This window comes from Cyprinus carpio, chromosome B1 (assembly GCF_018340385.1).
Source record: "Cyprinus carpio isolate SPL01 chromosome B1, ASM1834038v1, whole genome shotgun sequence".
NCBI classification, from domain to species: Eukaryota; Metazoa; Chordata; class Actinopteri; order Cypriniformes; family Cyprinidae; genus Cyprinus; species Cyprinus carpio.
This window is the reverse complement of record NC_056597.1, coordinates 2995520-3022303: the sequence shown is the minus strand read 5'-3', so window position 1 is coordinate 3022303 and position 26784 is coordinate 2995520. Positions and strand designations below refer to the sequence as shown.

General features: G+C 36.0%; 1 protein-coding gene across 2 annotated transcripts; it reads right to left on the bottom strand.

The window, feature by feature from the left end:
* Nucleotides 1-604: 604 nt before the first annotated feature.
* fhip1aa (FHF complex subunit HOOK interacting protein 1Aa) lies at nt 605-26784 on the bottom strand. Of its 2 annotated transcripts, none has more exons than XM_042716243.1 (13): nt 26542-26784; nt 18197-18329; nt 16590-16796; nt 13768-14460; nt 12375-12533; nt 11204-11290; nt 9461-9628; nt 8088-8167; nt 7733-7932; nt 6041-6985; nt 5338-5516; nt 3372-3486; nt 605-2582 (listed from the first exon to the last, which is right to left on the bottom strand). In XM_042716243.1, the coding sequence occupies exons 3-13, from the start codon at nt 16692-16694 to the stop codon at nt 2377-2379; spliced, it is 2937 nt and encodes a 978-aa protein (XP_042572177.1). In that variant the 5' UTR covers nt 16695-16796; nt 18197-18329; nt 26542-26784; the 3' UTR covers nt 605-2376. The 2 variants fall into 2 exon arrangements, with proteins under 2 accessions (XP_042572177.1, XP_042572178.1); XM_042716244.1 differs by having other exon boundaries at nt 18201-18329.

Here is a 26784-nt window from a genome sequence, read left to right as displayed (position 1 = left end):
ATTGTCAAAAGATTTATAGGCGAATGCGTAAATGAACAGATAAATCACAATGGGTCCTTTAGAAAAACATTGAAAAAGGACCTAGTTTTGAACAAAGCCCCTTTTGCTGAAAGAACTATCCGTGGAATAGTGAGTTAAATTAAGTCAACAGTATCCATGAGTTACCGTTCCCAAACACAAAAGCACATCCTCACCCAAAGCTGGACATGGAGTAGGCCAATATTAACACAGTAAATTACTGTGCCATTTGTTGCCAACCCAAAAGATCATATTTACAGGAGCATTATTTGGGTGTAGCCATTTCATTGACAATGTTCAGATGTTTCTTTAGTTATAACATTATCGATCTATCGTTCTATCATACTTGTATGCATCCATCTTTAATATGAACTAAATTCAACCCTGAAATTTAGATCCAGAGCACCAGAACAGCCTAACAAGAAGAGAGAATTTGTTTGGCTCTTCTGTGACTAATTACAGATGCATCAGATATGAAGTTGTCTAAAAAAAAAATAAAACAAGGTTGTAACATATTATTCACTCTTCATGACTTCAGAAGACTGACAATGTTACAGCTCCCACTCACTCATATACCACTTCAAAGTTGTGTTAGTGGACAGGAGATATCTTTATTCAAGATGTCATGCCTTCATACATTTCTGACACAGAAGCTATTTTCACTTGACATACAAAAATGCTTAGATTCCTGTCTGAACAAACCAAGAACAGGTGAAAAGATGAGCTGGTGACATTAGATTCAGGATTTCTTTTTACAACCTACATACAGAACTATAGAGATGTAAAATTGAAGTATTGCTTACCACCGGTAAAGGCAATTTAATACAGAATTTCTAATCTAGCTCTTGATTCCCCATATAAAGGTCATCTGCGGTACATAAAAATCCATATAAATATCTTTGGATTAACATGCTACATTGCGACCTCAGGATGTTTGGTAATCAAATTTTGATTGACAGTTAGGGAGGGACTTCATGCAAAACATCTACCTTCAAAAAAAAGTCTTTCGGAACAATCAAAGCCAATGAATACATTTAAAGCAATTAATCAAATATGTGAAATATAAACATTTTTAAATATTACTTGTGAAATTCTATTAAAAGCGTAATCTCTAATGGGTGTAATCAATATGGTGCGCTTGCAAATTTCATGTAACAATCAGTTTTACCAAAAAATGTGTATTACTAAACAAGCTCTTTTTTCATATATAACATGGTAAAAATACTTCAAAATCAACTTCTTTGATACTAAAGGACACCATCTATTTTGCATGTGGGTGTTTAGATACACTGGAATTGCTTATCAACTGCTTTCTTGTACAAATGTAAAAAAAAATAAAAAATAAAAAAGAGGATGATGATGTATTCAACTCTGATTGTGATCTCTCTGATCGTTTTTCAGCAAAATCAATGTCCTTCATGGCCATGCAAACAATGTCATAAGAAATCAAGATAAAACAAAGACACAAAAATCAAAATACACAAGGAATGTCTGTAACAATATATGATTTGACATCCCTCTAAAATAGTTTTAAAACACTACATTTTAAAAGTTTGGGGTTGGTAAATTTTTTTAATGGTTTTGAAAGAAGTCTCTAAAAACGTACTAATCTTAATTGTTTGAATGGTAGTGTATATCTCATCCTTATTAACAAGCTGCTAGTTTCAAACATGTTCATTAACAACTCATGTGCTGCATAGACTGTGAAAGTTAATATCAGTGATGCTCTACATAGAACATGAACGACTGTGGAAGAATTGTTTCTCAAAGTGAGAGGAAATCCAGCAGTCCTACAGACAAGTTGTATAAAATGGCCAAGTGACCAGGTTTACAAAGTATGCTTACTGTATATAAAACTGTAAAGACAATGTTGAAAATTAAGGACTAAAGGAATAGGCACTATCATTGTAAGGCCATCATGGGAACATTCCAGCAAAAAGACATCAGCAGCACTATACAGTCTGTAGAGAATCTGCTCCTCAAATATTGTAATGTCTCCTCAGCTCTTGCTCAATGGTTGTATGGCCACCACCATTTAGTTTAGGCCTGAAACTTCAGTTAAGACGTCCAGCATTTTGTGTCCCTAAGTCAACTTTATGAAATGAAGGCAAATGAATGACTGTTTTATGGTAGGTTTGGTATGCATAATCAGATGATGGAATTTTCAATAATCGTTCACACGACAGACATATGCTTGAAAGAACCCCCACATCAAAAATATCCAAAAAAGAGAAAAGTCAGGAAAACATTCCCACATTAATTTAGAGTTTACAGTGTAGTTTTAGTGCTTTCAGTAAGAACTAAAGTTCAAAAGTTTCCTGGAAACATGAACAACAAACATAAAAACAGAATCAGAGGCTACTGCTCCGTGGGAAGATGAGACAGGATGGAGTGTTCTTGTGCAAAGGCTGCTAGCTCTTTCAGGAACTCTGTGAAGAGAACTGCGGCATATACCTCAGTTTTGTTTAAGGGAACCACAGTTTTGGGTTGGATATTCGGTTTCGTCTTGATTCTGTCTGCTTCAGAACTATGGAACCAATCTCCTTTCTGCGGACTTTGAGAGTCTAAGGTAGAAATGGAAAAAACAAGTCATTGTACATAAACATTTTCTTAGAAATTATTACAATGTAGTTTATTCAAACTGAACAAGTCAAAAAAAAAAAGATGATGAAACAGTTTATACTGCTAAGGGAAAAACAGTAGCTTGCAACCCTAAAACTGAAAAATTTAATTGATTTGATATTGATTTACACACTCGGTTTAACTCAAAATATAAACACAGTTTCTTCCAACATCTCTATTCTATTCTATTCTATTATTATACAGTTTGAGATTGGTAAGATTGTTAAATGATTTTGAAAGAAGTATCCTATGCTTGCCAAGGTTGTATTTTTGAATCAAAAATATTTTTTTTGATCAGATATTTTAAAATGTAATTTATTCCTGTGAATGTGATGGCAAAGCTCCAGTTACTCCATTACTCCAGTCTTCAGTGTCACATGATCCTTCAGAAATCATTCTAATATGCTGATTTTGTGCTCTAGAAACATTCCTTATCAACAAACAGTTATGAAAACAGTCATGCTGCTAACTAATTTTTTTACTTTTTTTTTTTTTAAATGCTTCCTTGCCAAATAAACTTATTAAAAACACTTTTAAAAAATCCTACTGATAAACTTTTGAGTATAATATATTACTTCAGAAAAATTTGCTGACAAACAGTAGAAGCAGAGAATCACTGCAGGTCATGTTTATGAAATGCCCACATATTGATCATTTTTATTTTGTGTAGTAAAACAGTTTTGTGTTTATGAAATCATAAAACAACATGACTGAAAGGAATCTACTCTGACCTCTAAGTGAACTCTCCCTGGCCAATAAGCAGTGCTGGGCGGCTGTGAGAAGCTCAGGGAAGTCTTTATTATTCGCTGAGCACTGTTCTATCTGGTTCTTCACTGAGGCCAGTACCTATAAAATCAAGAAAGGCAAGAAAGGAGAGTGAAATTGATGAATGAACAGATTCCATACTCTCCCATATCCACACCAGGTATTAAGATCAATTTCAGGTGATACATTACAAATTGACAGTACTACAGGTGTAAACAAGGTCCAAAAGAAATTGTGATTGGATTACCCAAACCACTTCATGGAATATCTTCATTATGTCTGTAATCGACATAATGTGACTCCAGTAAGATACTTTTTTGAAATAACTGCGATTTCTACTTGAAACATTATATTTCTGTAGTAAATTTAAGGAAAAAGATGCACTTCTTTAGAATTTTTTGGGCTTTATTAATAACAGTCAGAGACCCTTCCCTTGAAATCCAATCCCAATGTTAAAAACAGGTGTAAAGGTCTGTTCACAACAAATATTTGGTGCGATAAACATTTAAATTTGAATAAATAGGCTATCTGTTAAAATGTCTATTCAGACCAATAAGAACATTCACAAGACTTTTTCTTTTACAGAGAAGTGTATTTTCCATAGCACTGCAAAAAACCTGGCTAGCCAATAAGATTTGTCCTTTTGGTCACATGTTCAGAGCTGCTACTGTTACATTCAAGTGTGCCACACAAATCCTGAAAATTTTTTATCACCCCCTATTCATAAACCCCGCCCTCTCCGTGGAAACAAAAGGGACGTGAGTTAAACTAAAAATAAGTACACTTCAGATTAATTTTGCCCAAAGTATTTCTTATCATGCTTGGGTATGTTCAAGGGTTTTCTATTAAGTTTGGTTTAAGTTAGTTATTTAATGCTATAAAAATGTGATGTGGCATCATGATTGTGTGCCTGTGATTGAGACTGTGGAAGTATGGGCAGAACATTGATACCACAGCTCGATTTTAAGATCACTACAGCACATACTCTGGTTGCCAATGATGATATCATTTACTGTTTGACTTCCTATCATCATGGCAAGCAGGTGTCAGAAATGGAAAAAAAACTGCACACCGCTTCTTATATGTCTGCTTTTCCATAAGCACCACCTATTGTCAGAGACTGAATTTGCATTTTCATTCATTTTGTCTACTTTTTTCCCCGCATTGGTCTGAACAGACAAATCACATGCGAAAACCAAATTTGTGACAAACATACAGGTTGCTTTGACAAGGTCAAGGCTTTGTGTGAAAGCACATCTTTGTGTGTATTGATACACAAATTAACCAACAGATCTAACATGCCTCTCAAAGACATGCCGATGAATGTTAAGAAAGCATGGGTTTTCCCTATTGTCGCATGTAAGGATATGAAACAAGAGGTATAATAAGCTAATTTACTTGTTCACAATTTAAACTTTACTGAATAAAGTATCAGACAGCAAGATGATCATGTTGCTTTTACGCTGACAAAGGGGAAGTATTGAGTACTAAACCTTGCTGTGCCACTTTGTGATGTGGCACTGATGTTATTTTAGCAGGTTTGTGCGTCTTATAATATTAGAGTTATTGAGACAAAGGCTACATTCACACCACAGCCAAATGTGGCCCAAATCCATTTTTATCCCCCAAATCCTTGGCAAAGTTCACATGAGCTCTTAACATTCATCTAAACAGCTGACATTTCTAAACTGACCTGCATACATAAAGTGCTCAATATTATCTGCCATGTTAATCAGAGTTTAAGAAATGTAGGTTAAAGAAATAGTACTGAACCTGATGTTTAATGGAGGCCAGTGTGATATCACAGTTTTGGCATTTTGTGGTCTAATTTTCTTCGTTTTTAAACTCAAATTAAGCATGCAGTGACTTGGAGTTAGTATGATTTAAAACTACATTTATTCAGTAGATCAGATACTGCATGCACTTCAGTACCTGGTATAGTGAGCGGACACTAGGCTGGAACACCATGTTTGTGTTGAGAAGAAAGGAGCGCAGCAGGGGCTGAGGGTAAGCAGCTAACTGGGCCAGGATGCCAGTCAGAAGCAAGTTCACATGGAGAGAATTACTTGGCATGTTTTCTAGACGAGACAGCAGTACACTCAGAAACGGCCCTGAGAAAGACAAGAGAGAAACTTAAATATTAGTTAAAGTGTAAATAATCTAAACTATACAAAACAAATGAGCCAGAAAAACACACACCAAAATATCATACTGAACATTAAACTCAAATTAACACTAACCGATTCCAAAACTCTGCATAGTAGTTCATGGAGGCCAAAACTGAGGTCAAACTTCATGAAATACAGTGTCACATAACTTCTAGATGCCACTTGTTGAATTAAACAGGTCATATTACTGCTGCAATTTTTATTACATCATACAACTTAATTTTTTATACACATTTTTTATGAGCAGGCAGTATACATTAATGCTCACTCATTATTGAGGTGCATTATGGCATTGAATTAGTGCATAATATACCCTATACATTCGGTCACCACTCCAAATGGCTGTCACTTTAAATATAATATATATAAATGCATAATATATTATTGCAATATATAAATGAGTGTATGAAGAATAATGTGAAACTACAAGAATTTAAATACTTTAGCAAAATAAAATGTTTTCTGACCTGTAAAAGGTACAGCATGCCCCCTGCTCCCACTGCGGGGTTTGGTCCCAAAAGGAGATGGTAACTTTTCTGCCTCTGGTGTCTCTGGGGAGAAAGAGTTAAAGTCAATCTCATCTTCCTCCTCATCCATGAGGTCTGTAGGACTCTTGAGTTCACTGTCTGTTTTTGCTGGACTATGGTGTGCACCCAGAGTCCTTATGAGTTCCTCATACTGGGCGACCAGGTCCTCCCCTTCCAGTGACTTATGGTTTGATTGGGACCCTCTCTTTTTACTGTCCATTTCATCTAATGGGGAGCTCAAGCCATTGCTGATTGAGGATTCTGAATTTGTAGTCTTTTGATCAGTTACTGATTCATCTAACATCTCCTGCTTTGCTGCTTCTAAAGATTTGGATGAGGCATGATAGCTATTACCAGAGTCATGAGCATCCTTCTGAGCTACCAGGTTATAGACCATAACATCATTCTGGAACTCAGACTCTTCAATGTAAGAGCCCTTCACAATCATAATAGCAGTTCTCCGCAGTTCTTGAATGTGTTTTGGGGGCTCGTCCGGGATGGGGCGAGTCTCCTGATCTTCCTCTGGATGCAGTTGTGTAGGACAAGCATCATAACTATCATCCCACTCCAGCTCCAGCAATCCGGGAGTAGCAGTGAGATCTTTGAGGGGTGGTCCGGAGCGATGCATTTGATTTGGGGTTTTTCTGCTGGTAACTGGTGGCCGAGTCCTACCTGCTTCTTCCAAGGTATTGCGCTGGTATTCTTCTGGAGGAGGGTTCTCACCATCGTAAGGGGCTGACCACACACGGCACGCTCGCATACAGTGACTGATGCTGTTTTGTGCATCGTACAAGTAGTGCAGGTAACTGACATCCAGGTAGATCTCTGAGCCAATGACACAGGAGTTACCACAGTCATCCTCCTCTGAGAGGACCTCTTTTGATTCTAGAGGAAAATGTACAAGCAATATTAAATCAGTTACTAATGCACTTCTCATTATACTTCATGTCCCCTATTTCAAAAAAGTATTGCTCTGGAATTTGTATCAGCTTGTAAATACTTTAATAACAGGCACAGACATAAGCGGATTATATTGTCTGGAATGAAGAAATTAAGTTGCCGGCACTAGTGAAGTTGCAGATTTAATCCAGAAGACGGAAGCCACTGAGACATGAATAACATTTCAGTCTGCAGACTCAAGTCCACTAATCTAAAATTTGATCTTAGTCATTAAACCTTCAGTGCAATGTTTTGTGGAGACCAACAAAAAAGATAAAATCATTTTGTCTAACTTTTAACATTAAAACCTAGAAATCTTTGAAAAACAACAAGTCTTTTTCCCTTCTGCATCCAGTCAAGGGTTTGCAATTCTGCTCCTGGAGAGCCAATGACCTGGAGAGTTTAGTGCCAACTTGGCCCAACACGCTTTCCTGGAAGTTTCTAATCATCTTGTAGACCTTGATTAGCCAGTCTAGATCCATTTATTTGGGGTTACAACTAAACTCTGAAGGACAGTGGCCCACCAGGAATAAAACTGGACACCCCTGAACTACGTCCTTACAAGATTTTAGTTTTCAGTGTAGGTCAAAAATGTATACTTTTTGTTATTACAGTGACACTTCATGCACAATGCAAATCAAAATTACATAAAATAGTACACTCTCCACAAGAAGTAAAGGAACTACATTATACCCATAGTTCCTATATGGGAGCCATCAGTGCCTTTTGACCACAGGATAGAGTCCAGTTTTCTGAGTGGAGGGGGGATGACCTCTGGAGAACAGCAGGAGGGTGTAAGGGCTAGAAACTTGGCGGCCGATACAGAGTAACAGTCTCTTTCTCTCAGGACTCTACGCTGACTCAACATCATGTGGTTACAGGGGATTAGGTACCTGTCAGAGAAGGAGAGACCACACACATAGTGCCACAAGAAAGATAGCTAAGCACCAACACTATGAGACAATATTTAACGTATATATGATGCATATCTCATCAGAAATACAACAAATAAGTTAATAAACTGAATAGTCTGCACAAATATACTCACTTGAATACCAACTGGAGCATGACATCCTCACAAAACAAGCCAATGAGAGTGCGGAACAGGGCCAGCGATACAGTGCCAAGCTGGAACAAAAGCACAGCCTATAAAAACACACTACTACAAAACACAACTTAATAAAGAAACTGTATGTTATAAACAATAAATCTGGCATTAACTGGTTTAAATTGTTTTGTTAATATTAAATAAAATAAAGCTAACTATTGTGTCTAAGAGGATTCTTAAGGCTCAGTGCTGTAGGGCGTTCTGTTTGAATACACATGCAAACTAATATTTGAGTTCAAATATTAGTCTAATTTGATAGAAAAAGCCTGCAATCTACCTTCATTCTTACATCTAATCTACCAACCACTTTTTAAAATTTGTGCAGTGTGTCTTCACCCCTTAGTGAAGTTTAGTAGTTCAGCAGTGTTATTAAAAGAAGTTCAGTATAGGGCCTGATGGTATAGCCAAATACAATTAATTTCAATATTTGTGATAATTTTGATGATATTCAATATGTACCTCAATATTTGTGCATTTTCTCTGGAATAATTAAAAAAACATGATTTTGTTGTTTACCCTGAAAGAGACAATTTTTTTGTGCAAATTCAATACAGATCTATTTTACAGTATCTTCTCAAACAGTATGATATTTTTTGGCCAATCCGTTGTTATGGTTACTATCAATCATGGCAGTTTTGGTATCAACCCCACATTTTTAATATGGTTGTCAATCCAGAAACTTTCCATTTGTTTAGTTATTTTCATGAAAAATTTAACTTTTATTCATATTGTGAATATGTTATATACAGAAAGTTTTCAAAGAATGCTCCCTTTGTAACCACTGAAGCTGTCAGTCACTAAGCTCACTGACTGAGTTCTGCACTTTTACAAATACTCCCATTACAATCAATGAAGCTGACTTCACTGCACAATAAACCTCTTATTATTATCATCATGTCTACACTTTGCTGGATATAGTGAAAGGATCTGCAAGTGTGCAGAACTCCATTATTCTGTAAGGTTGTGCAAACGAAAAACTTGAAATTAAAACACGGTGTATACTGAAACCTGTGATGCTTTTCACAGTGCACACACATAAATATGCACGGGTGAGTTTAAAAAAGCAGTTGAACCATCCCTTTGATGTGGCCATAATTATGAGGAGAAAAAGGAAAGTGAAACTGGCTCATTGTCTTTTGAAAACTAACCTAAACTTTTAACATTATCACAACATTAACAATATTCCCTAATTTTATTTTGTATCACCCAGCACTAGTTCAGCACTGCTTTTTGCAGTAAGTACTGCTTTTTGAGATTTAACTGGCTGCTTTTTTAATGTAATTGGCTGTCAGTCAGGATGAAATTGTGGTTACCTGAAAGGGAGTGTTGATGCGGCTGACTAGTGTGTCCAAAATGTGTACATTGTCATGGCGATGGAGCAGGATGAAGCTTAGGAAGGTATGCAGCAATGCAGGTTCAGATACGCTGCGTATGAAGAGGTCCAGGTATGCTGTTGTGGTCATCACCTCTTCAAGTGTCAACTACAAAAAAAATAAGTTGCTTAAAATCAAATCTTACTTATCTACAGTGGCAGCTCATCAGGCAAGGCAGGCAAGGCACCCCCAAAACAAAAAGATGAAAAAATGAGGACGATTAAATGTTAATAAAATTCATGTCTCCGAATGTGTATTTTTGTTTGTAATTTTGACAGCTGTAATACCATAACATGTCAATGAAGTTGGAAAGCACTGCTTTTCTATCCCGAATGTGCCAAATCTGCTGATGTAACCACAACCGCTAATGTTTAGAGAAGGGGAGGGGGAGGCCGGGGGAGAGCTGAGCTCTCGTGCCCTTAGTTGGTAAAAAAAAAAATTAGCCAATCAGCATCAAATGTTCACTTTCAGCGCTGAATAGTATTGAGAAAAGAAACCTAGCAAAGGAGGCTAGCCTCCCTTCTGATATCAACCAATCATCATAGAGACGTAAATTACATCACTGTTACATTTTAAGTAAGCATAAAATCTTTAATTTTGTTAATTTAGTTAATTTTAGACACATAAAGTTGTTTTTTAAATGTTTGACTGGACTTGCACCTGAGCCACTTTGTAAATTTGTGAACAGACTGGATACTTCCAGATCAACAAGAGCGGCTACAGGTGGAGACTGTAAAGTCCCGTTTTGTAAAACATCTTTTGCCCAAAAATGTTTTTTCTGTGAAAGGAGCCAATTTGTGGAACTGCCTTCCTACAAATATAAAGACTTTAACTAAACTGGCCACCTTTAAAAAACTAACAAAAGACTGGCTCATAGAGCAGCAGCAGTGTGATCATGCCATATGAGATGTGTAGCTAGGTGTATGTGAGGTGTGCATCTGTGTGAGTTCGAGTAAATGTATTTATTTATAATACTTATCTTTATTGGGGCTAACTGGTTTTTGGACATTTTATTGTATTTGCTGTAATTTTTTTTATATATATATTTTTTCTTTAATTTTTCTTTTCTCATTATCTTGACTGTTAAAAGCTCTTCTAGGGACAGGTGTTGCGAATTAGCCATGGCTATAAACACTGTGATACATGCATCAGATTGTTCTTTATGTAATAATCTATGTTTAATTTTGTATCTGTCGCTATTCAAATAAACAACAAATAAATAAATAAATAAATTAGTTTGAACATCTCCCACTGTGCTGATAATGATCCATGATGAGTAGCGATATTGAATATTTGGTCGCCAACAGATTTACCAAGCAGTTATTCAAACAGTATATATACAAATTAAAAATAAAGGGAGGACACGCCTAAGCTGGATATAGGCTACAGCAGTCGGCTTAATTAAATGGCACAACAGGCAGCTCTCTTTTAACAGACTTTTAAGGGATGGATGTTTGCTTCAAGTGATTAAGGTAAGTTAAATGATATTATCTTGTTGTATGTCTGTCATTTTCTTAATGTTTTCTGACTAAAAGCAACCAAAAAGCCATTTTAAAGTGGTTAAGCAAATAATAATAATCAGCAGGGATCCCCAGACCAATACAATTAGTGTGCCTCCTCTATTTTAAAACCCACGAGCCCCCACTGCTTATCTAAGAAGAAAATGGCTTATGGCCCACTAACCTTGTGTAATGCTGGTGCTAGAACAGGTACCAGAAAACCATTATGAATGTAGCCAACCAGCTGGTCTCTGGTGGAAGGATGGGCCACCTACACACAAAGCAAAGCTAAAATTAAAGGAATTCACAATGTCTAAATGTATTTTTATTTCCTTTCATCTACTGGGCATATAAAGATAAGGATACTAGAGTAATGCTTATTTACAGCTCAACCTTTGTCTCCTGACATAAGACTTCCAGAAGAATGTTTGCAAAACAAGCAGAGGACGTTTGTTTGTGATTGTAAAATGATACATTAGCTGGGTTTCCATCACCCTGCTTTTATGCACATTTTGAAGTATCGCATCAGAATCGAGTGATGGAAACGCTGAATTTCAAATAAAAATGTCTTAATTCGAAAAAAGTTTTTACGCTCGCTTGAGGTGGTTTTTGACTTGTGCGAAAAAGGGTTAATGCGAATAATGGGAGACGGAAATGCATTTTGCGAATAAATTCCTCTAAGCGCATCAAAAAAGTCATGTGACTTTGCATTATGGGATGGTAAATCCTAACTAACCAGCGGACCGTTCTTGTTCCACAGCATCTGAAATGTTGTTATGTTCATTTGGAAATGACAGAGCAAAGTCTGTCATCAAAGTATTTCTGTATAATTGCCTCCCAGAACTGTTAAACGACTGCGTTCCCAAACAGCAGCATTCACCTCCGAAAGCAATAACTGCATTCATTGTTTCGTCTGCTCATTCTGAGGTGCAATTAATTTACAGGAAAATTATTATATTCAGTAGCTTCTCCTACTTTTCTTAGTTATGTATAGTTCCAGTTTATCAGGAAATGACGATTTTGTTCTCTTTGACTCGTTGGATGGAAATGGTGATTGTTTCGCAAATGTTTTGTGCGATATTCCAATTTTGTGCATAAGTTAAATTAGCAACTTTGTATGGAAACCCGGCTACTGTTTGCCATAAACCAGAGGTTTCTGTCCAACAGAATTAAGCTATAGTCACATCTGAACAAGCCAATTAAGGTCTTCAGGATCACCAGAAACATCCTGGCAGGTGTACAGGAACTAAACTCTTTTAAGAAAGTGGCCCTCTAGGAACTGGACTGGACATCTCTTATGATAAAACATAGATAAAACACAAGTGCAGCAGAAATGAATTAGCACTAGCACACACCTGTATGACAGCATTGCAGAACTCCAAGGAGTTAAGAAATTGCACAAGAGCAGGCAGCTGCTGCCAGTCCTCACGGTGCAGACAGTGCCACTCTTCACTGGGTACATCCAACTTGGTAGGCAAAGATGAGTAAAGCCCACTCAGACCTGTAGCCAAAACCTAAATAATAACAAATAAATAAAATTAACCAATTATTTCAAAATAAACTTGTAAACACTTCAATAAAGACAACCATTATGTAATAACACAACAATCTTTAGCTACATGCTTCCTGGCTTCATTCACTGGCAGATGGAAAGGGCTGAGAGTGCATGTAATGCTGAGAATCGGACTCTTTTGAAGCGGAGGGTGATGTCACCTTAGTAAGAAGGGTACTCATCCATGGTGTAACAGATTATGCAATTATCTCTAATGACTTTACATAAGCACATACTGTGATGCTGGATGCCCAGACAGGGACCAAGGTGGCACATATTTGATAATATTCAGAAACAATCCATGCATTCACTAAAGATTCAACCAGTTTAACTGTCCTGTTGGCTTCACTTACTGTGGATTTCATTGCGATTTTATAAACAGCCAGATAAGATTACTCAAAAGTGTTTTTCACGCTCATTATAACTGGAGGCTATAAATGTCATATTTCTTCATAGGGTTTGGTAGTTCATACAATGATGATGTACATCAGTTGTACATTCAATTCCTGTTTTGTTTGTTTTAGTTTGTTCTGTCCCATTTAACATAAGTTGGCCCAAGTGAGCAGTCTTTACAGATTTAAAGATTTTAAAATTTCAGCCAATACCAATAAGTTGCTATTTAATTTTAATTTTAATTTATTTTTTTATTTTATGGGTGAAGAGCAAAAAAATGGCCAGTTATAAAAATTTATAATAGTTTGTCTAAAAATTGTAAATAAAACACTACAAAAACTAAAACCAACTGTTTTATATGTTCACAACATTCATATTCATGTTGGGATTTACTAAAGATTATATTTAACAGTGTAATTAAATGTTTCGATTTTTTTTAAATTTACTTCATGTAAGCGCAATATGATGGCAAAGTAACCTAATTGAAAAATAGGGCTAATAGGCATGCACAATTAAATATCCTGTAAGAACCTATATAACGATACCATATTCAATTACACTGGGATTCAATACAGAATTTTAAACAGGTGAAATGGGAATGTCAAATAGAAATTCCTTTTTATGCACTCAACACTTCAGAAAGCACCATGATCTATAAAGAATATTTAATTAGATAGTGATTTAAGCAGTGCTGCAGGAACTGGTAATCCAAGTACAGAATCCAAGTAACTTGAAAAAAAGAGAAAGATAAATAGAGAAAGAATATAAATAAAAGAGGAAGATATACTATAATAGACTCATACCGGACAGAAATAGGTGTTCTCTGCGATGTGTTTAGCCACAACATGGTTCTCGGCAGAAAGAGCCATGATAAGCAGAAGTGCATCTCTGGCCTGCTGTCCGACTGACCCTTCCCTGTGTATGAAAGGGATGAGTAGGGAGAAGATAAGGAAATTAGCAGCTCCTTGGTCCTCACTCGTATGGAAAAAAAGCTCCAGGACGGATGGGTCTTTAGCCAAAACACAGCACAGCTGGTTCAGGAGCAGCACAAGCTCTGTCTCCACAGCAGAGGAGCTTGAACCCGATGGGGAGCCGGAACAGGATGATAAGAGCATCATCAAAGGCTTGAGCACTGGTTTATGATGAAGTAATGGCTGCCTGGCTTGTCCAATCAGCATCTCATACATCTTCAGTTGCTCTAATTTCATATCATCTGTGAACTCTCGCCTCAGGCTCCAGATAAACAGTCTCTCCAACACGTTCTCCATCACCACAAACTCCAGGATGGGCCCCATGGCTCCATTTTGACCACACTCCTCCTCCATGAGGAGGAAAAGCATGTGCTCTACATAGTTCTGCACAGCGCTGGCCTCATCGCCAGGGACTGGACCGAAACGGAAGCTGCCAAGTCCTCCACCCCCACCAAGACCATGACCTCCACCCAGACCACCAACAATACTGCGCAACGGGTCATGCTTCTCTAGAATCTTCACCACCTGAGAAAATGAAAGTGAAAAAGTGACATGACATAAAGCCAAGTATGGTGACGCATACTCAGAATTTGTGCTCTGCATTTAACCCATCCAAAGTGCACACACACAGCAGTGAACACAAACACACCGTGAACACACACCCAGAGCAGTGGGCAGCCATTTATCAAGGGCACCTCAGTCGTGGTATTGCCGGCCCAAGACTGGAACCCACAACCTTAGGGTTAGGAGTCAAACTCTCTAACCACTAGGCCACGACTTCCCCATGTCAAGAAAATGTCAAAAGATCAGAAGACACACTATAGCAAAATATTTTCGCTTTACAGTATGAAGTCACCAAAAATGACTTTATAAAATAAAAACAAAAAACAAAATTAATAATAATTACAATAAAAAAATAAAAAAAATAATAATTACAATAAAAATGAAATTCTAACACATATATATATATATATATATATATATATATATATATATATATATATATATATATATATATATATATATATATACACATATACATATATATACATATTATATATATATATATATATATATATATATATATATACATATAATATACACACATATATATATATATATATATACACATATATATATATATATATATATATATATATATATATATATAAATAAATATACACATATACACATATATACACACATATATATATATATACACACACACACATATATATATATACATATACACATATATATATACACACACATAATATTGTGATGTAGCAGGAGGACATACTGTATGTGACCCTGGACCCCAAAACCAGTCATTAGGGTCAATTCTTTTGAAATTGAATAAATAAGCTTTCCACTGATGTATGGTTTGTTATGATAGGACAATATTTGGCCGAGATATAACTATTTGAAAATCTGGAATCTAAGGGTGCAAAAAAATTTAAATACTGACAAAAATCACCTTTAAAGTTGTCCAAATGAAGTTCTTAGCTATGCATATTACTAATCAAAAATTACGTTTTTGATATATGTATGGTAGGAAATGTACAAAACATCTCCATTGAACATTATGTTTACTTAATATCCTAATGATTTTTGGCATAAAATAAATATTTATCATTTTGACCCATACAATGTATTGTTGGCTATTGCTACAAATATACCTGTGCTACTTATGACTGGTTTTGTGCTCCAGGGTCACATATAATCAACAACTTGAAACAACTGCAACAATGAGCCCTCTGTCTTGGTGCTGATCTATTCCATCATGACAAAACTCCTAGTCAGGGGAGTGTCAAACTGAGATTGGGTTATTAACAGAGCAAAGGAATAACCTGAAGGCTTCAGGAAGAGGAAGTGCAAGCGAGGCCAAATGGCATATTGCTCTTAACAAAGTGTACCATTCATCAATGCAAACTAAGCAGGAAGGGTTAAAAGAGTGAAAGTGTTAACGGCATCTCAGATTTTTAAAATATTTTAGTACTCAGTCGGATAAGTTAACAATAATACTAGATTGCTTTCAGAAAACTACCCTAATTTCTGTCTTTAGAGTTTATCTAATGGCCTGAACTCATCTTCTGTACCCAAACAATGCCTCTATGTTCTGGAGCATTCTGCTGAATCAACAGAAGAGGTCCAGAGCCTTATTCACAGTGTAACACCAATGGGATAGTTTGTTCTAGGGCCAGTTCAGGATTTTAAAAGCTTACAAAACATACCATTTTCATTTATTATTTTAATGATTAGGATCATAATATTTTATCATATATAATATGTAAACATATTTTATGTATGTTTGTTTCATCATAAAACCTTATGTAAAATAAACTTCATACATAATAAACAGAAAATAACACTACTCATGTAAGATTTGGTTTGTACATCTGAGGTGAAACAACACTTTTTGAAAGTTAATCTTTTCACTGAAAAACCAATTCATTTGCGGATGAGAAAAAAAGTACAAGTATCAAACAGGTTGTAAAGCAGGTAGTAACGGTTTATGTTAATTCACCACAATGAGCATCATATAAGTTTTTCTATTTTGCCAACAGTAGTATCATGCATACTTTAAACAGTAGAGAAATGGAATTTAAAAACAGCACATGAGGAAAGAAGATAACAGAAAAAATATTACATACCTGTGCCCAGTGGTTTTTGAACACGATCATGCATGTTTCAGGGTCCACTCCTTTCAGGACCAGTGACTGGCCACCTCGAGTCCCATTGGCAACCATGGATGTCATTGTTGTGCTCTCACAGAAGGACTAAACCATCATGAGTGGTAGAGTGGATGCCGAATTCAACCAAACATGGATAACTGCACAGTAGCATTAGACATTGACAACCTGCATATAAACACAGAAAAAAGTATTTTAAAAAATTAAGTGTACAGTCTAAATAAATCTGAACTGAAAAGTACATAGTACATGTAAATAAAAGTATATATAAATAGATATCCTGTGAGAAGAAATACTGGCACAGCACAAACCAAGCATTAACAATAACATCAGAGAATAGTTAAGTTGCGGACTGTTTTAAACTTGCATCACTATTTCAGTGGCTGTCTTGGCAACAGCACTGTGTCATCTTTAGAAAATCAAAGCCTTTCAAGCAGGATTTGCTGTGATAATGTGGCTGCCTAAACAGAACGCGAACGCATGAACTCAGCTGCCATCACTTAAAGATGCTAATTAACAGCATGTGGATGTGAGCTTTGTGTGTTATGCAGTATCATACAGTACATGTTGCGTCTTATGTAATGCTTCCTAAAATAAAGAAATGTAGCAGTACTGCATAGCTCGGTCCCTACTGTATATGCAAAGCTATTTTTATCAAATCAATAAAGAGACCCACAGCCTTAAGCATTTAGATAACAGCTATTGGTTTAAACCAAATGTGTGTGCAAGCACCAGTGATTATAGATGGATACAAAGATACTCTCTGTCTCCTCTCAAAAATGTGTGTGGGGAGTATAAGCTTTAGTTTCTGTATTGTGTGTGTTTAGTCTAAAGGATGAGCAAAGGCAACAACAATGGCATTCTCCACAATCCATGTGGTCTGAAGGCTTACTTTATCTGCACATTTAAAAACTTCGCAGAATGCATTGTAAAAATCATAAAATTACGCAATAACCAAAAAAAAACTAATGAAATTGTTTTGGATATATTTTTGCACACTAGGCAAAAATCCCTCAAATGTCATGAGATGCATGTTAGGATGCCATTTAAACAGTATTCAAAGGTTCCTCATGTTGCCTTTTTTCTATCATTCACTAAAGCCTTTAGATGAACATTTGATTTGAGATTTTCTATTGCCCTACACCTAAACCTAGCCCTCACAGGAAACTTTCTGCATTTTTAGATTTTCATTCTGTATAATTTATAAGTTTGTTTCCTCATGGGCCCTCAAAAATGTCCCCACAAGGTCAAAATTTACTGGTGTTACTATCCTTGTGGGGACATTTAGTCCCCATAACGTGATAAATACCAGGTACACACACACACACACACACCACAACTGAATTTGCCATGTGAATCTTTACACAGTCCTGAACAGCCAATCAGTATGCAGAAACTATTAACCACGCCTGAATTTAGAGCGAATCATAGCAGAAAGCTCAGTTTGAAACACAAATGTGACAGAAATAGAGATACATATGTTTTTGGTTACACGTGGGGGCTGTCCACCCTCATTAAAACACAGAAATCCAGAAGAAAGACAGTCAAAATGGATTTTGAATTCCTACCTACTTCATCCAGACCACTGCTGAAAGCTGCTGCTGGAGACACGGTATTTCGGATGGCAGAAAACATTCACATCTTCAGAGGGCTCAGGAGATCTTCAGAGACATGTAGATTGAGATCTAGTCAACACAGGTTCTGAAAAAAAAGAAAAAAAAATGGGAAGAACAGCTTAGCTGTGTTAATGAGAGCAGTGTGAGTGAGTCGATCAGGGCCAGGAAATGACTAGATGGATCAGTGCAGTGACAAAGAGGTTTAGAATGGTAGTGCAGAAGAGCGGGAATGAGAATGAGGAAGAGACGAGGAGAGGAGGTGGGAATTCAGAAATGCAGAGAGGGGGAGAAGGGGATAGAGAAAACTTCTGTCTGTGAAAACCACCAAGTGAAACTGCAAAAAATAAAGCTACTCTAAAACCCCATTCAATAAATGGACAGAGATACACAGCATGAAAATACTGATCCCATGAGCCACTGCAGCTAGAGGAGTTGTGGTTAAACTGCTGCGAATACATTTTCCCTGAAGGAGACCTTTGTCAAGACCAGCCCTTCAAATTTATATTTTTAAAAACTACATTTATAAATATAAAATGTATACATTTATGATATCAGAAAATATTTATTTAAAATAAATGCTGTTGTTTTGAACTTTCTATTCATCAAAGAATCATTTATTTATTTGTTTGTTTTTATTCATTCATTCATTCAGATTCTTTGATGAATTGAAAGTTCAAAACGATTATTTTAAATTGTAATATACTGTTTTAATTGTATTTTTGATCAAATAAATGAAAATCTGGTGAGCATAATGAATTGATTTATTAATTACATATAGCCACTTTTTATAAGCCATTCAATTATATAAAGTCACCCAGACTCTGTCAACACAAAAGGCTATTTTTTTAATTATTCAATAATTATTAATATTTTAAAAAATCTTCATATTATACAAAAACAAAAATTTAATTTTTACCCAAGAGGTGTGTAGTCATTTAAATGTGCCTGGTTCAGGGTTGCAAAGGGGTGGAAAATCTCAGCTAAATTTCTGGAAACTTTCCCAAATTTTTGGAAACGTTCCAGGACATTTTGGAAACTTTCAGAAAGTTTCCACAAATTTACCAGAAATTTTCTGCTCCTTTGCAACCCTAGCCAGGTTATGTCTAAAGCTCACTTAAATTTGCTGTAGATCATTATCATGAAGTTATGAAGCCTTGAAAGTTTCCTTAAATGAACCCTTCATACAAAATCACTGTCAGTTGAATCATTGATTGGGTAGCAAGGCAGCCGTCTTGGGTTTCAGACACATACTGCAGCTGTGCATAATTGCACAAACAATGTACCAGTGTGTATCCATGACTGGTGGACAAGTGCATCAACTGTTAAGCATATGAACCTGGCAATTCAGCAGCATTATGGACTTTTACTGATCAATCCAGTTGACTAGACACAAAAAACACATTCAACGATATTGTCTGAATGCTGTGAGTAAAAGGAGCTTCAGATAAAAAAACATTTTAAGATTACTTCATGTACTGCAACAAAGGCAGCATTCCTTGCCAGGTCTCACAGTAATGCCTGGACTCAAAACCATCTTAGCAGGTCCAGATGAAATGCACTCACAGGAAATGGTCAGGGTAAGTGTTCTGTTATCAGAAAAACGTGACCCAAATTACGCATATGCTCATTAATCAGTGTGAGAGGGGTGGACAGAGAAAACCTCTGGAGAGGAAACTATACTGGATTCTTGATCTTGTTCTACTGCTTCAAAGAGATCAGTGGAGATACTGGAACAAATCTGGGACAGGACCTTTCTACAGATATTAGGGAAATGACTTTCCTGACTGAGCAGCACAGATGTCTTATCTTAGTTATGTGGGTGCATGAGAATGAAGTCACTCATGAGCACACTGGATCAGTGTTTACCTCAGAGTAACCACACTTATCCAATTAAGCTCATTTAGTTAATTATGTTAATTCAATTCTTGCCGCTTCCTGAGAAATTAAAAACCTCAGCAAGAATATTTATGGTAAAAATATAATTTAAAAAGACAGTCTCACAACACATCTCCATTATGGCCTGTTTAGAAGCTGATTTTTATCTGAGCACCAATGCTTGTCTCATCATATAAAACAGGCCTGAAATGACGTCACCCTTTAAATGTCACGTCACACCACTGAAAAACCAGTTCCATGTGTTTGTAGTCACACCAAAACTCACAGGGCCTCATAAGTGCACAAACGTAAAAAAATAAAAAATAAAAATCCACACAGTTTTCATAGTTTAACAACTGAGAAAATGTAGAGTTTCCTTTCTTATTTTTTTACAAGGTCATTACTTTAGAAAGTAATATGATACTGGTCAGGGCTGGACTATTTGCTTGGAGTCCTTTTGTGATTGACTCTCCTTTGAGAATGGGTTGGGTTTCAGCCCTGCAAGCCAAAGGGAGTGTCCTTGGAGCTTTTCATGCTGAAATATGGCTAGCAAGTCAGTCCCACCCTATCACAGGGCTGTCATAACTTGTGATGGAAATTGTTCTTTGTGCAGTCATCCACTAGCACTTGCCCAGCACATTCCACACCATATGTTCGACTGCCATATGTCAAATCAGTAGCTCAGAACTTTCATTTGAAGCGAGGTTGAAATGAGGTTAGTTAAATTAACAGCAGCATTTTTTTGTACAGAAAAAAATCATTATGGACTCTTTAAAGTCATTACATTTTGATTTTATGGTTAAGAAAATGAAGTGAAATAAAGCATACTGGGTAAAAATCTATAAAATTATCCTTTAGAATTCTATACTATAAACCAGTGGTTCCCAACCCTGGTCCTTGAGGCACCCCTACACTACACATTTGGCATGTCTCCTTTCTCTGACACACCAATTTCAGGTCTTGGAATCTCTACTGATGAGCTGATGATCTGAATCAGGTGTGTTTGATTAAGGAGACATGCAAAACATGCAGTGCTGGGGGGCCTCCAGGACCAGGGTTGGGAACCACTGCTATAAACAGTGTATAAAAGTATAGTTTAGCAGTGTATAAAAACACTTAAAAACTGAATTATTATTATTTTTAAATGCTACAAGCAAATTAAGCACTACAAAATTATTTATGTACAGCATAAAAAAAATGGTTGTTCAACATTTGTTAAAGATTACATTTAAAAATTTGTGTTTTTAAAAATTAACTTAAATGAGTGTTAGATAATGGCAAATCTAATTAAATAAAAATAGGTAAATTATAATATATTAAATATTCAAAATCCAAAATTACCATTATTAAAAATCTACTATGGCCCTATAACCAGTATGGTACCAATACAATGTGAATCCCTATAAATTGGAAATACAATCCACCTTAAACAAAGCAATTTTTTTCTTTGTTATAGCATTTTTATAAACAAGGATATTTAGCTCACTTTTGGCTTACTTGTCTATTCGAAGATTTACTGACCTAAATCTTTGAGTTATCTTCATTTCTCAGTAAATATTGAACTTAGTTAATTAGCATATTGTGTAATTCATTCACAAAAAAATATTTAAATTGACAATAACTCTAGTCATGAAAAAAATCTAAATATAGAAAACATCTACATAAAAATTATGAATGATCGAATTACCAATAGAAAGTAATGTGTGGTTTTTGATCTCCTAGCATAAGACTTTTATGATGGAAAAAGGCAGGCACGTACACGTGAAGGACACTCAAGCAAATCAAAGCAGGTATGTTTGTCAGCATTGATCAAGCGCTGTCTGAAGACACACAAGGGGAATTTACTGGGAGTCCTGGTGCCCATGGTGACTGGGTGATGTGAGAGCTATCACAGTGACAGAGTCATCTGAAAAATTTACAACACATGCAAAGAGGAGATGACTACAGTGTCAAGTACTGGTTCTGGTATAGGTCCCAATTTCTGACCTGATGGTTTATTTTAGAATATAATTTTTTTGCTACATTTGTCCCTGGCAATGCATTAAGATCTTAAAATGAATGCTTTTGATAGTTATGCCAAAAGGCCACATATAACCAGAACCCTTATCATAATTTTATGGCCTATGACGTTATACGCCTCAGTAATGCTGAAGGTTTTACTGTACGCACGTGAGATGCAAACGTGCATTATGTTTATACTATACACTCAGTTCCCTACCCAGCGTTTAAAGCACCTGATCTGCATAAATATTATCACACCACCTGTCTCCATCCTGATTGGTGGAACTGCACACGCCTAGAGGTAACTTGGGACCAGTAACTATGGAGATATTTGAAATCCTAATGGTGGTACTTACAAACAGGGAAGCGTGTTGGGAAAACAACGGGTTTACATAGTGCAAGAACCTATGCAAATATGGTATGCCTGCATGTTTCCATACCAAAACATGGTTTGTGTTTATATTATGTTTACAGAGTTTGTCCACACTTACAAGCAGTAAAAAAAAATATCCTGAGAAACTGAACATCTATGACACAAAAGAAGGCAATCCTTCCCACAGAAATACGCTTTCTAAAGGGAGAGGGTTTTATGGAGCTGCCTGTTACACTGAGATAACGCAAAACTATAGTGGCCTCATTAAGGCAAACAAAGGAACAGAAGTCAGGTGTTTGCCTTCTGCAACAAAGCGGAAGGTTTTGTGTGAGAAATACTGAAGGCTTTTTGCACTGCAACTAAAAGCAGTTTTATGCTATAAAGTGAGATGCACCATCATAGGAGCTGCCATACTGTGACCATGCAATCGAGTTCCCAAAGATATTCTTAAAGGTGCTGTATGTAAAATTTTGACTCTACTAAAGCATAAAAATACCATAATATGTCTGCAGATATTTAAGAAACATGCTACGTTAACATATTTGTTCATCTGAAAAACAATGCTACAGTCAGTTATTCTCCTTTGAAAATGTGCGGCAATGTCGTCAATGCTGATCCAAGTTTTGGTTTGTGAAACCCGCCCACTGCCAGTTTACCCAATTGTATTTTGGCATCCAGCATTGCCAGTTGTCGGAAAACACAGCATTTTTCATTTCATTCATCATCAAGTGCACTCGTTCCTGTTTGTGTCGTCAATCTGGCAACCCGTGTTTGCGTCAAGTCTGAGGAGGAGGGACCGAGTGAAAAAAAACTCTCCAATATTTTGAATTTGCAATACCTAGTAAAACCCCTCGGTGTCAATCCTAAATACAGCACCTATATAATCACAAAGCCCAATCCAACAACAAAATTAAGAATTATGATAACAAAACAAAATATATTAACAACAAAATAAAATGTATGAACAAGCAGTGTCTGCTGGAGAGAAATTATGACAACCCACTGCTCCCAAGCTACAGATTAAGAATAAACACCAAAACACAACCCAGCACCTTAACTAAACAAACAAAACATAAAATCAACAATAAAAAAAAGAGAAAAAAAAATGTGGGGACTGAAAAACAGACAAAAGTTGGGGACAAAAAAGCAAAAAACAAACACAAAACAACAGGCAAAACCAAACAAACAGGGGTTAACAGGTGTTAAGATTACAGGACAAAGATGAGAGGGCACAAAATAAAGTAAACAAAGCCTGCTCTTAGCATCACACCTAAAAAAAAAAAAACCTTAAGTATCATGCCAATACTGCAACAACAAAACACTTTTACAGTTCAGGATTTGTTCATAATGAATTTTATTTAATATTTAAAAATGCCTAAGGATAACAATCCTGCCATAAACTTGACTGAAATCCTGGAATAACAGGCATTCTACACGCTTGAAAATAAAGGTGCTTCACAATGTCATAGAAGAAGAACCTTTCTGTATCACAAAAGGTTCTTTGTGGTGAAATATAAAAGAACCTTTGACTGAATGGTTCTTTGTGGAACCAAAAATGGTTATTCTATGGCATCACTGTGAAGAACCTTTTAAAAGGACCTTTATTTTTAAGAGTGTATAACATCTATAGTTTACTAGCATTTAATTTGTAGCCTACCAACTGAGAAAAGGCTGTTTGTGTAGGTTTCAAAGGGGAAGGACAAACAAAATGAGAGAGATCCAAAAAATTGATAGAAAGAGATAGAATGTTTGCACACAGAAAGCCCTTATGACATGGTTTGCTCCAGAAAGCAAGAGAGATAGATGCACGCTTGATGCAATTACATGAGTCAGATCAAACGCAGAGATGAGAGACACACCGAATGATTCTGAAGTATGAACGCTCTTTTCAGTCCCATTGATACATTTTTCATGAAGCATTCAGCACTCTTTCACCAGGAGTCTCAGATGATTCAGTGCAAGTAAACAAGATTTATGAATAGAACATAATACACCAGAAATTAATGAAATAACTAAAGGCAGGGATTTAAAAAAAAATGTTTGCACAACATTGTGACATAATTCATAGTTCAAGTGATATCATAATCAGACACTACTGTCATAGAATTCCCTGCTGAGTCTAATATCACAGCTATGCAGTCATGAAGGTTGGTTTGTTTGTGTGTGTGTGTGTGTGTGTGTGTGTGTGTGTGTGTGTGCCTACTTTACCATATTTTGGGGACAAATTTGTAACCAAAAGTGAGCTAAACCTGACAAAATCTCCAAAAAGCTCCCTTTAGGGACGTCCTCATTTGTAAAACTGATATAAAAATAAAGTAAACAAAGTTTTTTTTTTTTTTTAATTGTAAAAATGCCAAACGTTTTCTGTAAGGGGCAGGTTTAGGTGTAGGGCGATAGAATATACAGTCTGTACAGTAGAAAAACCATTACGTCTATGGAATGTCCTTATTTAGATATCTAAGTAAACGTGTGTGTGTGTGTGTGTGTGTGTGTGTGTGTGTGTTTTAATCCTCAGCACAAGACAAGGCTGAACCAGGCTAGGGCAAGGTAAGAGCTACAGCTGGAATTGTCAACTGAAGTTTAGACACAAGTTAAAGCTGTTAATCTGTTTTCTGTTTACCTGTAAATGTTGTACAATATCAACCTGAAGTGTTTCTTCTTTCTAAAACCAGACATTCCACTATATTCAGCCAGGGTTATTAAGAAATTATAATGAAATATGGAACAAATCTGAAACCTAAAATAAACAAAACATTTGAAAAAGTTGAAAATAAATTACTAACAGGAAATTAATAAATACTAAAACGGAGCTAAACCTAAAATAAAAGTAAACCTAAAGAGAATAATTCGTGCATATACTATAACAAAATGACTAAAAATTAAACCAAACTGAAAATAAAAAAAAAGAAAATTTTCATTATTAATTAAAATCTATAATAGTATACTATTAATATAGTAAATGACATCATTCAGCTTGGCAGCTGCTGGAATGCATCATGGACAAGCTTTGGAATTTTGCTGCTGTAAGCAGTAATCTTTAACATAAAATTACTAGGACAATCTATTTCCGCTTGTTTGTACTTGGTAAAAACATACAGCTACAAAGTCACATTACATCACAGGTGCAACCAGAAACTAAGATGTGTGACTTCTTTCACCTGTTGCGAAGAATAACATCACAAAGAGGGACTTTCTCATACACACGCTAACAACTCTCTACAGAGCAGCATTCTCAGAGCTCTTCTGCTTTCATACTAAATCTATCAGTGATTTTCGGAGACTCTCCCAGTGTTGTCATATCTGTTGGTTTCTATGTCTGTTTCTTCATCCTTATTTCTGCTCAGCTCCACTTTCTTTCCTATCCCCACCACTATTTGCACTCTCTTGGCTGTCTGATTATCAGTGTGTAAACATCTGAATTTACAACCAACTCTTATAGCATAACTTGCTCAAAGAACCAATCCCAGCTTTTAAAACGAGTTCCACTTTAAATAAAAGTGATCCATGGTTAAAATATAGATCCCATAAAAGGAACATAATACACAATCGAATCTTAACACTGAATAAACACTTAAAACTCAGTGCATCAACTTAAGTCTGCAAACTATAGGCCTAGATTCCAATTATATCGTTGGGGAATCAAACGACCATTTTCTAAAAAAAATAAATAAATAAATGATTAAACGCTTTGCTTCATTTTTCATATTAGGACAATAAAGAAGAAGCTAAAGGTGTTTCAGTAAACTACCCAAAATCTTTAGAATAGACTAATGAGTGTGTGTATAAACAACAGGTAGTTTATTAACTATGTGGTTAGTTATGTAAGTAACTAGGATTTTGTTTCATGGCTCCATCTTGAGATGTCTATTTTCCAGAAAACCTAGAACAACCTGTTTACGTTCGAGCTGGAATAAAAACAATTTACACAACTAGCCTATAGTAGCCTATAGGCAATAAATAAATAAATAAATAAATAAATAAATAAAAATAAAAACATAAAAATGACAACACAGCAACAACTTGGACAGTATTGTTAAATAACACATACTTCGCCTTTAATGTCCAAACGCTTTTTTCTTCCACACCTGACAAAACTTCGCCTCAGCAGCTCTGTTTCCCTGTGTCATATTCCACTGGCTTTAAAAATATCATAATCCCGTCTCGTTATCGTTTTCATAATGAAAGCGCAGTGCAGTTCGCGGCGAAGGTTCTGTTGCGTCTATCAGATAATCAACACACTTCAAGATCCAGAGACCTCTGACGCAACTGCACTCGCTCTGTCACCTGAAGC

Bases quoted from the DNA above. Each gene is read 5' to 3' on its own strand.
- fhip1aa (XM_042716243.1), bottom strand. From the start codon at position 16,694: ATGACATCCATGGTTGCCAATGGGACTCGAGGTGGCCAGTCACTGGTC. The intron at 6,986-7,732 runs GTATAATGTAGT...ATTTTCCTCTAG, and splicing joins CTCCCATATAGGAACTATGG to AATCAAAAGAGGTCCTCTCA. The intron at 5,517-6,040 runs GTCAGAAAACAT...TGTCTTTCTCAG, and splicing joins GCATGCTGTACCTTTTACAG to GGCCGTTTCTGAGTGTACTG.